General features: G+C 35.9%; 1 protein-coding gene across 1 annotated transcript in view; it reads left to right on the forward strand.

Moving 5' to 3' along the window:
* The window catches only part of BCAT1 (branched chain amino acid transaminase 1), a 111,212-nt gene extending 103,297 nt beyond the window's left edge, over window positions 1-7,915 (forward strand). The window contains exon 11 of the mRNA XM_003405356.4: window positions 1,157-7,915. Within this exon, the coding sequence (XP_003405404.2) occupies window positions 1,157-1,198 (42 nt within the window). The 3' untranslated portion in view covers window positions 1,199-7,915. The remainder of the gene's footprint in view (window positions 1-1,156) is intronic.
* The last annotated feature ends 5,125 nt before the right edge of the window (window positions 7,916-13,040 follow it).

Genomic DNA, 13,040 nt, shown 5'->3' on the forward strand with positions numbered 1-13,040 from the left:
GTAAGCCGGTAAAGCTCTCAGCACCGGTGGTGTTAGCATACAGTAATTGCTAAAAGGGTAAAAGTTCATTTAAGCACAGGGATGCTTGTTGAATGAATGAATGAATGAATATAGAACTAGCTTTTTATTTATTTATGGAATATCTTTGTGTTATTTAATTCATTTAACATTAATATTTAGGCTTCCTAAAGCAAACTATTTGCTAATGCAAATAACCATAAACTCTGTGCTTCAGTTCCATAACTTTTGAAGGAAAACTAAAAATGGTACACTAACAACACAGACAACTTTCATTTAGGGAACAAAGTCACTGTTAAGATTCATGGAGCTTGTCAGCTTAATATTTTTGTTCGTAAATGTAAAAAGTTCTTAAGATGGGGAATTTAGAGCAGTGATTCTCCCATGTTAGCATGTTAACAAGCATCAGAATTCCTGGGGAATACTTGCAGAAACAAAGGTCCCTGAAACCTACCCTCAGAGTTTCTTATTCAGTAGGCTGGGGTTGGGCCCCGGATTTGTATTTCTAACATGTTGCCATGTGATGCTGATGCTGCTGGGATTAAAACCCAGTGCCCGTTGAGTCGATTCTGACTCACAGCAACCCTGTAGGACAGAGCAGGGTTTCCAAGGCTGTAATCTTTACAGAAACAAGACTGTCATATCTTTCTGCCATGAAGCAGCTGGTAGGTTCGAACCACTGACCTTTTGGTTAGCAGCCAAGCGCTTAACCACTGCATCACCAGAGCTCCTTGAGAATCACATCTTTACAGTAAAGATAACAGGAATTAAACAATTTAACTGAATTTCTTTGGAGCACAGATGCTAAATACAGAAATAGTCATGAAAAGGTATATACTTAAATACATGAAGGGCCCACACCAGCTGTGAATTTGAGTACTACAATAATTATAATATTTGTGATTCTCTCCAGGTATTCGATTGTTTAGAAGTCTCCCTACATATGCTTTTTTTTTCTTATTTATTTTTGTAAGATGTCTCTCCCTCCCTATCTTTCTCTTTAATTTTACTTTTAATGTGAATATGCTTTTAATGTTCAACCTTTTATACAACCTCACTGTATTATTAGGTTTGTTTATAAGCTGTTTCTGCACTGTTAGCTTTTATACTGAAACATGTTTTCTTGCTTTTGTTGTAGTATGGAAGAGAAGAGAGTGACTGGACAATCATAGTATCCTGAATGAGAAACACCGGATATCATCTGTATGCCATTAGGATAAACTGTTGCATTTGAATTATGATAGATTTCTCTGGCTACCCTTTTGTAGTTGTGCGTAATGTAGTTTGTATTATTGGTGTGTTACCACGGTGATTGTTTCCTCATGCCAGAGAAAATGAATTGCAATCATGAAATGATGATTTGTAAACTTACTTATCATCTCTTAGAAAGGTAATGCAAGTGGTAAGAAGCTTGCTTTACCTTCTCTTAGAAAGATGATAATGTAAGCCATATAATATAGAATTTTCCTCAATAATTATAGTGCCTCCCTTAGTACTTTGTACATTTGTTCTTTAGCATAAATTGTGTTCTGCTCAACCAAATGAGGTTTTTTTGGGTTTAAAGCTGATTTGAGTAATATTATAGGTAACATTTCCTTTGACACACCTTTCTCCCCAGAAGGTATTTTCTGCTCGCATTTTTATTTTTTCTCTGCACTATTCAATAGTCCTTTTTAAAACGAGACTTTGAAAAACTAGATTTCTTCCCTTTGCTTTTTGTGTGTGGGGGGGGGCAGATCCCCTAAATCCATTTTAAGGTGCACCTCCCTTTCTTCTTTCATGCTCACCCTGTGAGTCAGCAAGACCTGGGCACAATTCCACTGTTAGTCTTTCCACCATATTGTAATCAGCTGTTATCAGGCTCCACTACAAGACTAAGGTCTTGTGCCTTATATATCTTTGTATCCCCAATGCCTGGCACATAGTAGGTACTCAGTAAACATTGTATATAATGAATGAATGAACATTTAGCTTCTATAGAAGTTTATCTTTGTTTCTATATTATGAAACCTCTTCATTAGAATTTAAGATTGATGCTGACATATTTACCTCATGTTGTCTTTACTTTTCATGAACTAGTAAGTCATTAAGAGATACTCAGAGGCATAATTAGTTGGAGCAATTATTTAATATTTGAAGACTGTCTTGGAATTGAAGGCATATTCTAGAGAGAAGTCTAGATACCAACCAAAGAGAAATGATAAATGTTATATGTTAAGTGTTAGATACAAAATAAATCATAATGTTTTATTTTGGGGGCAGAAAGCAAAGAGGTGTACTGTGGTTTCTGTACTCTGTGTTCATAGGTGGTCTTTTCTGTTGAACTGGGATTGAATGCATGAGTGGGTAAGGTACAGAAAGAACAACTATAGATTTTTTCTTCATTTAAGAACTGTGAGTTAAAGTTTTATCCTTCCGGGTTTATCTAAAAAAAAAAGTAAAAATCTGTTAGAAAACACTTGTCCTTGGAAGGTCAACTCTCAGACATTGTATTTTGATTGTCCTGGGTCCTAGTAACCATCATCTTGCTGATCATACTTCATTCTCTTTTCAGAGCAAGGGGAAAAAAAATTCTGAAAGTTTGATGCATTTGAAAAATATCCCTAAGGCGTTTACCAGCATACAGCCAATGAGACCGGATTTTTTCCCAAGACTTTTAGCCATAGGGTCTTTTTAGATAGGAATGGTAGAATGAAAATTTGGAAATATAAGATGAAAAGGAATGGTAAAAACCATCTTTTTTTTTTTTGGTGGGGGGCGGGGCAGGGGTTTAATTGGTGGTCTGAAATCTTGTAAGCATCTGTTCTTTTCAGGCCTTAGTGTTTCTGACTGCCCTCTGCACGCGGTCACTAAGTGCAATTGAAGGGTTTCTTTTGCCTTGGCTAAATCCTTTGACCTCATTTTTGACATGGTAATCTGGAAAAAGCTTCCAGGTCATTTTAACCTGTCAGGTAGCATGTAATAACCAAACTCAGATTCCTGTGAGAAATGGCAGTTATTTGCTTGCCATACATTTTATGCTTTTGAATCTCTAAATTTAGCATGGCAAGACATGGCCATTGTGAAATTTGGAGAACAGTAATATGTATTGACATTATCTGTGTATGATTTGTTTCATAAAACTTTTAAGGACATTTTAAACCCTTTCTCCTAGACTTAGTGAATGCTAAAGATAGGCATTTTTTTTTTTTAAGCTGGAGATTTTTATTTAAAATAACTGGAGGTTTTCCCTGAGACGGAGAACACAATCTGCTATTCTCATTTAAGTAGTAAGACAGGAAGAATTGACCTGGACACTGACTTGTTAAATGGATTTAACAGGAACATCTGCAGATCTTTTTCCTTGTGCGCTATTTGTTTAATTGCAGTGGATTAATACAGCAAGAGTGGCACGTTATAACTAGGCAATTATCCATCCTTCAAGACTTAGTTATCCCAACACTAATTGATCATTTAAGGCAGAAGATAGTCTAACATTAGGAACATGTGAGGCTAATCTGCTCAAAAAGATCAACAAATTAATATTGTTGCTGATATTTGCATAATTGGCTGCAATTATTTAATGTTTAATTGGGTTGATCAAATGAGATTCAGCAATTCACATGTGCATGAATATAAACAGAACTGGTGGCACTTAAAATGATAATGATTAACTGATTTTGCATGTTCTCTTCCTCCCACTTTATTCAGTTATTGCATTTCTGACCCAGCTTGTCAGCTTTTTACAGAACACATGGGTAGAAACCAAGATTTTAAAATGCAGTGTTCTGACTGACATGGATAAAACCTGAGTATTAAGAATATTTGCTTTTGGACATTTTCTTTGATGTAGCCATTTATTAAGGATTCAACTGATGATATACACCACAAGAACAGTACATTTCAGGGAAGTGTTCCATATTTGCTGGTACTTTGCAGCTGGCAGGAATGAATAACTTAATAATACCTGCTTTAGCCTTTGCTTTCAAAGGCACATAGAAAAAGTAAAAAGGAAAGGAAAAGAGAAGCAAATGAAAAATCTTGTTGGATAATCTTCTTTTTTAAACCTGGTAAACATCCTCTGGAGTCCCTGGGTAGTGCAAATGGTGCCCAACTAGTAGCCAAAAGGCTGAAGTTCAAATCTATCCAAAGGCACTTCGGAAGACAGGCCTGGTGATCTGCTTCTGAAAAGTCACAGCCTTGAAAACCCTATGGAGCAGTTCAACTTTGTACACATGGGGTCGCCATGAGTCAGAATTGACTTATCGGCAGCTAATGACAACAAACATTCTCTATTCTTTTCTTGAAAAGTAGCTGTAAGGAAAAGAAAAATATAAAGGTCAGAAACAGCAGCAGAAAGCACACTATAACATCTACAGTATGATGGCACACAGCAGCAGTTGTGGGAAGCCTGCACTACACACCTGGGTGTACAGTTTTTCACAGTGTTAGTTTTGTTGTTTGACATAATTGTACCTGAACAAGTAGTGCCTTGCTGTCCTCATATTAGAGCCTTCTTGGGCACTTGAGGGCAATTAATGAGTGTCTTAGAACTGTGAGACTTTTAAAGCTGCAGTTTCAGCTCACTGTAGGAGGATTGTACTGTGAAATCAGCTACCAAAATAAGCTTATTTTCTTTCCCTCATCGCTATGAGTCAGAATCGACTCGACAGCACTGGGTTTTTTTTTTTCTTCCCAACTCAGCGCTCAGTCACTGCGTTCTTTTTCTTTAAGAAGTTCTTTTTTAAAATGATATGTTAAGTTTACTCGTATGATTGGGAAAACATATTTTAAGCAGAAACAACATTTGCTCACTTTCAATGAAATGAATATATTGAGAATGGTATTTTCTAAAATATTTAGAACAATAAATATTCCACGGCTACAGGATGGCAAACGGCTTAGACAGGGGTTAGAGAAATATCGTAAGGATCTCTTATTTGATGTCCTGATTCTAAATATAATCAAATAATTCTTTGTATTGTGAATTTCTTCTTATGTGAATATGCAGAAACTTAAATTGTAAATACTAATGCTAACAAGTAATTTTAGTGGACACTTACTTGATAACACTTGTCAATTGTTTTGTCACAAGTACAATGTGCTTTCTGGATATCACCTCAAAAAGGCAAAGGGTACCAGCTTTTTAATAAACATTAATAAACATTTTAATAAACAAAATAATTGACAGAGATCATAGAGATTATAGTTAATTTGATCGGTTATGATAAATGTTGATTGAGTACCCTCAAATGTGTGTCTAACACAACCAACAATAGAGATTAGAAAGTTAGTTTTAAAAAATAAATGGTATATAGACATTAACCTCATGAGGTTTATAGTCTACTATTTTAATTAAGTTTATATATAAAAGCAGTGTTTAATGCAGTTAGATAAGGAGAAGAGTAAGGTCTGGGCACATCTCTTAAGAAATCACAACAAACACTTTCATTCCTTTTGAAAGGAAATTTGTCCTTTTAGCATTCCTTCTTTTTCTCTAGGGCAAAGCTACTTAGTAAGGTTAATATTTAGGGTTATATATGTAAGCCGCTGCTTACTTGTGTCAATTATTTCTTCCTAGTTTACTACTGCCAATTTGGTACATTTGTTGAGTGCATTCTTTTGGAGCAATGTTGAGTTGTTATGGTACATGGAACAAACAAACACCTCAGATAACAGCATCCTTGCTCATCTTCATAAAGCTGGGTAATATTGAAATAAAGAAAATGATCCTAGAGTGAGTTTTCCTGGAAAATGTCTATTATAAATCAAGATGTTTAGTGATGTTAGCTTGAAGGTGATGGATCCAGCTACTTAGAAAACAACAGGGGGAAGAATAACTTTAATATAACCATGATTGTTCACAGTTTGATGTTTTTAAAAAGAATGGCAAAGAGATTCATTTTTATCATTGTCAGACTTTCTTTTAAAAATACAAAGGTAGAAGGAAGTGATTTACTGATTGTCTTCAGCATACATAGCATAATAAAAGACTTTTCTGGTACTTAATTTTGAGAAGTTGATGAAGAAACATAGCAACAGGATATAGTAGTGTTCACGGGTAAATAATCCCCTAGGAGCAGATATATGTAAATATAATTGCTTTTAAAAATGTTGATAAAGTCATCAAATTCAATCTCAAATCAAAGTGGTCTTTGAAATCTGCTGAATACAAGTTTTACGTCATCTGTCTGAAAGTATATTTTTCATACCACAATAGACGCAATTAACAAGACTCAAAACTTGAATCGCATAGTGTTCAATTTACATAATCCAGTGTTGGGTTGCTAAGAATTGACTGTAAGGTGTCAAGTGAGGATGAATTGAAAAATACTTTCATTGACAGCTTTCTCGCACATCGCCCTGTGTGGTGATGGTTAGTAAGTTACCGTCAGAGTGTTTGAAACAATACCTCAGACCCACTGTCACAATCGCTAGGTTCCTTGTTACCTGTATAGATTATTGAATTGTGGAGAAAAATTTAATTAAAGATGTCAGAGGAAGAAAATGAGCTACAGAAAGAAAGGAATAATATAGGAGAAAATATATCAAAGTTACTTCTCTGTTGTCCAAAGGAGCTTTTTCCTTATTCTGCCAGGCATTGGGATGTTTAGCTTCAGTGTAGGTGCCAAATACAAATGGTGCCAATTAAAAAAAAAAATAGGAAGTGATTAAAGATAGTAATCAGTTGACCAGATATTAGAATTAAGCCACGATTTGAGATTATACACTTTGTGTTATATGGAAACTACTTTAGGTTACTGCTGGATACGACTTTATTTTATAGTTGTATAGCCTTTAAAATTTATTTTAAAAAATATATTATCTCTCCAACTGTTTTATCTTTTCTAAAACTCATTAAAGGTTTTGCATCTGAAAAAAAGAGTGACAAAGAGTATATTGTGATTTAGTACTTTTATTGTTGTTTCTTAGAAATACTGTTTATCACTATCCCTCTTTTTTTGTGAAAGAAATTAGTTGGATATTATTTTTAGTTTTTGACTAAAATGTGCAAAAATTTAGTGCAATTCCCTCAAGCTAGTTTCACAGGGTTATTAAGGTCATTCTCAGGGTTAACAAAGGAATGCAAACATCTGCCTCAATTTCTACTTCATTGATAAGTTTGTGAAGAGTGCAGGAATTCTCTCAAGATTTTGGCTATGAGTAGATTTTGAATCAGATCTTAGAAATAAGCTAGCTAATCTGTATGCATCTATAATTTCTACAGATGTTTCCCGTGTGACTTACAAGAATGAATGATCCCAGAATGCACTCAATTAACTAGTACATGAAGCCTGACCCACTGTTAGGAAGAATTTGTGCTTACTTGATATGGTGGCTAAGGGAAAATAAGTCGCTTGAGGAAGACGTTTTTAATTCAGAGTTTATAAATAGGAACAGGAGAATATTAGCTTAATTATGGAAATTTTAGAACCTGTTCTTTTCATCAGAATCTAATTGCAATTACCATTGTAATTATAAACGCTGGCCTTTGCAAATCTTAAATTTCTCTAGTCGTGGTAATTCTTGAAATTCTCTTGAAGAAAAATTAATTAAAAAGAAATAAACATTTTGTAAATGAGGCTTGGCTTTCATGAAAAATTGTTTGAATTAAGGGTTATGTTAAAAGAGTTTAAGCTTACTAAAAGTATAATAATGGAAATATGGTAACATAGTGGGTACGGTAAAGGAAACTACCTCATTCTTTGAAGGTTTTGTAGAAGCACAATTAAACATTCTAAAATGGCTTTGTTACACATGAACCATCTGGTGAGAAAGAACTCTGTGTTTGTATGTCTAAAGGACCTGGTATAATTGTATTTTGCGGGCAATAGACACATTCTTTATTGTTTGCAGTTTCCTCATCGCATCTGTAATTATGCACTATTTCTGTCATCAATAAAACAACTTAAAGGAATCCTGTTTGTGCAGTTTTATGAAGCCAGTATTGGGTGCATGGAATAATAACGCTTAATTATGATTTTTATCCTGGTCTAAGAATTTTGGTCAGTAAATGTGTGGTATTTTAAAATGTGTGTTATTTTAAAACCAAAATGACATTGAGAGAGTGAAAAGAATTGAGCACACCAGGAAAAAAACCAGAAACCAAGCCTGGATAAAAAAAAAGATAGAGAGTCTAAATGTATATTTTATGTTTTCAAACATTTGGAAAAGAAATACAATAAAACAAACAAAAAGAAACCCTTTGCCGTCGGGTTTATTTCGACTCATAGCGACCATATAGGACACAGTAGAATTGCCCCACAGGAGCGCCTGATGGATTCGAACTGTGGATCTTATTGGTTAGCAGCCATAGCTTTTAACCACTATGCCACCAGGGTTTCCAAGGAATACAACAGACATTTAAAAATTGTCTTTCTATCCCTTGGGTATGGGTTTGTCTTTAGTAAAATTTAGCTTCGTCTTTTGACTTATGCACAGAATAAGGGAAATGGATTAGCCCCTTCCCTTTCACCTTCTACCTCACTGATAAAAAAACATACCCGTAAGTGGTTAACTAGCTTTAGAATAAGAGACACTATATAAAGCCAAAGACATTCGATGTAAACCTAGAGAACATCAGTGATGTGTCCTTTCAGTCAAACCAGGCCTTGTATAAATTTCCACAAGTATGTATCTTTGAGAGAGTAAAACCAAATGCAGATGTATCTGAGGGTCATGTATTTTATACTCATTTTCTTGTGATTTGTCCAAATGATTGCAAGTTCAGCAAAACTGGGATTTTTCAAAAAGTTGCCATCAACTAGACTTAAAAATATCGAAGTGCTTGCTCAGAGACCCTCCTCCAGACTCTGTCAGCCTGTGAAAATATTGACCTTTATCAAGATCTTTATCGAGAAGTTACAGCTTTTGGAAGGTCCAGGTGAAGGTCATTAGTTAAGTTCTCACTCAGTGTCAAGATACAAGAGTGACAAAGACAGACCTGTCATTCCTGAGCTCATATTATGTATCAGATGAGACAGCAGTCTCCATCAGGTAAAAAAAAAAGATTTTTTTTTTATTGGTTTACAAACAGAAGCAACTTTTTAAATTATTTTTCTGCTAAGCTGATTACATTTGATTTTAAACATTTTTCATCTCATAAGTCTAATTCCACATACATGGCATATCATATATGATATACACCATGATAATTTATCTTGAGGTAAAATGTACTATTATAGCCTTGCTTTATTTATAATGTTGACAACTTGCAGGATCCCATTCCTCTTATTACAAAAAAAACTCACAGCCGATACATAGATAATAATTGCTTATGTGTGTGGTATTATCACCCACTTGTCTCTAGCTACATCCAGAGGTAGCAGGGGTAGTGTTGAGTTAAACCCATGGGCATCCTCTCCAGAGTTCTTTGTCACTAAGTCAGTGGGGTTTTTGAAAAGCATATGGAATTAACTCATGAAAAAATTTTTAGAGTTGGAAGATTCAGGCTAATTGTATCTCAAATGCGATATAGCTATTTCTAAAGCTGGACTGATTTAATTAGAAAGGGGAGGTTAAACTGCATTTATTTTAAAAGTAGCTACAAAATCTAGTAAACATTCCTCATCAAAGACGCCTGCTAATGATAAGCAGAGTTTGTGCATGCTTTAACCTCTCTTTCCAAGCCACGACAGAGACAAAACATCTTTCTTAATATGCAGGTAGCTTAACAGTTAAGAGCACTATTTAAGAGCTACTGACAGTGTGACATGGAAGAAGTTACTTAAATTGATGAGTGAAATGGAGACCACAATAGTACCAACCTCATGGATTATAAGGATTAATGGATTCATATTTGTAAAGAACTTCGTGTGTTAAGTCAGAGCTCATGAAATGATTTTAAATAAATTTACGAAGTAGTTGGTGTGATCCTCCCTCCACCCGCCCCCCCACCGCCATGATTTTTGTGCCTACTGGAGAAGGTGAATGCTCTGTATCTATAGTGCAGATACTTGCCCCAGGACAAATGAAATCATTTAGCTTAGGGTGAGTTTGAAATGTGTGATCTACTCAAGCCTGGAGGTAAAAACCAGGGTCAGATTAAGCAATGGTTGATAAATGTATTGAGAAATACTCCCAATTGAAAGTAGATGATTTACTTTTTAAAAACGGATTAAGTTCCACATTTCACATGAATACAACATTCTTAGTTATTTATGGTCTCCTGAGAAAGAAAATTGTGTGCTGTATTCCCTTTTCATCTGGTATGTAGCCGAAGGCATGCCTAGGAGTTCAAACACTTGTTAATGGAAAAACGCATCAATGATAGTTTAATTGCAGACATAGTGCCTAAGAGCAAATAAGAATTCCAAGACTGGCAGCCTGGCACAACCCAAATAAAAGCAGACATTACAAGTGAAATTTCAGGCATCAATAATGGAAATATTTCTGAGCGTTGAGCCATTAAATGTCCCGTAACTATTGTTAGCTTCGTGTTTCTGGTCTGAATCTATGTCCGGAGAGCACAATGTGGCCAAAAGTAGATGAAAAGTACTCCCTTTTTGGTATAACTGAGGGACAGGATTATTTTGTCATGGAAATAGCCACTCGGATGATAAAAATCAGTTTCAGACTTCTACTTACATATCTTTCAGACTTACTAAAGTTTTATTTTGTACGATAGTTTTCTTAAACTCTTGAATAAAGAGAAAAAAATCGGCCTGTTTCTCCAATGGGACTTGACAAGGCAATTTAAAAGGCGATAAAAAGCCTAATAAGGTTAAATGATGGTGGCTGGGATCATCCAAAACAGCTCCTCACCAGTCCAGTTGTTTTAAGAGAAGGTCAGCTCCTATTTTCTATGAGAAGAAGGGACAGTATTTTCTTGGGCTTTCTTTTCTCATAATCCAAAGGTTAATTTTTGCATTGTTTTAAAAAGTTATTTTCCACCCAATTGAATGCAAACTTTTTATTATGGCAATAAAATAATAAAATATTAATTATTCTTTTTGCTAATCACTGACTTGAAATGGATAGTGTTCACAGTCAAGTGTAGGAAAGCCACAGAAAGTTCTGCTTTTCTGTTTCCCTTTTGTCAAATACTATGAGAACTTGTAATTATTTACGTCAATGTTTGTCTCCCACTACACTAGGAACTCTTCAAAAGATTATGAAGGGTTTTATCCAAAATAAAACTTAAAAATTATATAATTTTTCTGTCATTCCAGAGCAAAATTATTTAATTGTGTGTAAGTATGTATTAAGCACCTAGCATAGGGTTCCTGTGAGTTGGAATCGACTCAATGACAACAGGTTTTTGGTTTATAGTCCTGGCATCTAGTGGTTGTTGTTGTTGTGTGCCTATTAACAACTTGGACTCTTAGTGACCCTATATGACAGAGTAGAACTGTCCCATAGAGTTTCCTAGGCTGTAGTCTTTATGGGAGCAGATGTCCAGGTGTTTTCTCCCAATGGAGCCGCTGGCAGGTTCGAATCTCTGGCCTTTCAGTTAGCAGCCAGGTGTTTAGCCATTGTGCTACCAGGGCATCTCACATCTTCCTTTTCCCTAAGCATCACTTTAAGTATTGAATACTTCTAGTCTGTAGGCTCAACCTCACCCAATTCAAGTGTTAATTGGAAACAAGACTAATAGTACATTAAAAGTTGAGTTTTAGGGGCTTAAAATGAGCTTTGCTGCCTTAATCTCAGCATCAAGTGTCTCTGAAATGTGTCCATGGATACCCACTGACCTACAGCTTTCTTCCTACGCCTCAACCTCCATGTCCATCCATCCCAATTGTCTGGATTTCTGCCCTGGTATAGTCCCTCTCTGTAACAGGCACTCTGCTTGGAGCCCCAACCCATTTTAACAGGCCCAGCTACCGTCTCAAGCCTGGACCTTGTCTCTTCCCACCAAGATGTAGGCTAGGGTCCAGTTCCAATCTACATTGACACTTTTGGAACCAAATCACTATCTCTTGCTCTATTATAGTTATTTCTGGGCCCCGTCAACCATCCTGTAACTCTCGGATATTGAAAATAGCCTTAATTAGACCTGAGTTTTCCATACCCCTTGGACATAATTATTTGGACTGATGCTACCTCCACTGGGTGGAAACTTGCCTGGCTCTGGTCCACACTCGTTTGTCTGCCAGCTTGCTTTTGAGGGCCCAACTTGAAAGAGTTCCTTCTTTGCCCAGACAATTTTTTAACTAATGTGCTGCCTTGGAAATTGTGAAGCCTTTTCTAAAGAAATCATCCCAGCTTCTTCTTGTCCAGATTTTTTTTCTTTTTTAAAGAGTATTTTTAAAAGTTAAAATAGCACCTACTAGGCTAGTTTCAGAAACTCTGGTGGTGTATTGGCTAAGAGCTATGGCTGCTAACCAAAAGGGTGGCAGTTCGAATCCACCAGACGCTGCTTGGAAACCCTATGGAGCAGTTCTACTGTGTCCTATAGGGTCACTATGAGTTAGAATCGACTTGACAGCAGTGGGTTTTTTGGTGGTTTGGGTAGTTTCGAAGTTACCCAAAGTCTTGCTACTCAAAGCATGGTTGCCAGAACAGCTGCCTCAGCATCTCCCTGCGCTTGTTAGAAACGCACAGTCTCAGGCCCCTCCCCAGGCCTGTTGATTAACATCTGCATTTTAATAAGATGATTCATCAGCACATTCAAATTTGTGAAGCACTGATCTGAAAACACCTCAGTATAGTAGTTCCTCATTAAGTGGAGGTACTACTTAAACACTATTGTGAAGTTAGAAACAAGATTAATTTGAAAACCAGAAATAACTTGATAACTAAAGGAATAGTTCTCATATCGAAGTGACTGCATTGCCATACTTGGGTAACCTTGGATTTGCTCCAAACCAGACATATGCTTGTTTGATTATGGAATGTCCCTCCTAAATTGCTAATTTCTCCTGAGTTTTCTCCTGGTACTTCCTTTCTTTCTCAGTCTAATGTCACTAAATTGTCATGGTGATCTCTGAAAATTACCACACAGGAAATAACAGGAGACTTTTAATTACTGAATTGCTGTACACTATTTATCCTTTATATTTAGAGCCACTGTAGAGCCTCTGGGCATATACACACAATTA

This window comes from Loxodonta africana, chromosome 4 (assembly GCF_030014295.1).
Source record: "Loxodonta africana isolate mLoxAfr1 chromosome 4, mLoxAfr1.hap2, whole genome shotgun sequence".
Classification (NCBI taxonomy): Eukaryota; Metazoa; Chordata; class Mammalia; order Proboscidea; family Elephantidae; genus Loxodonta; species Loxodonta africana.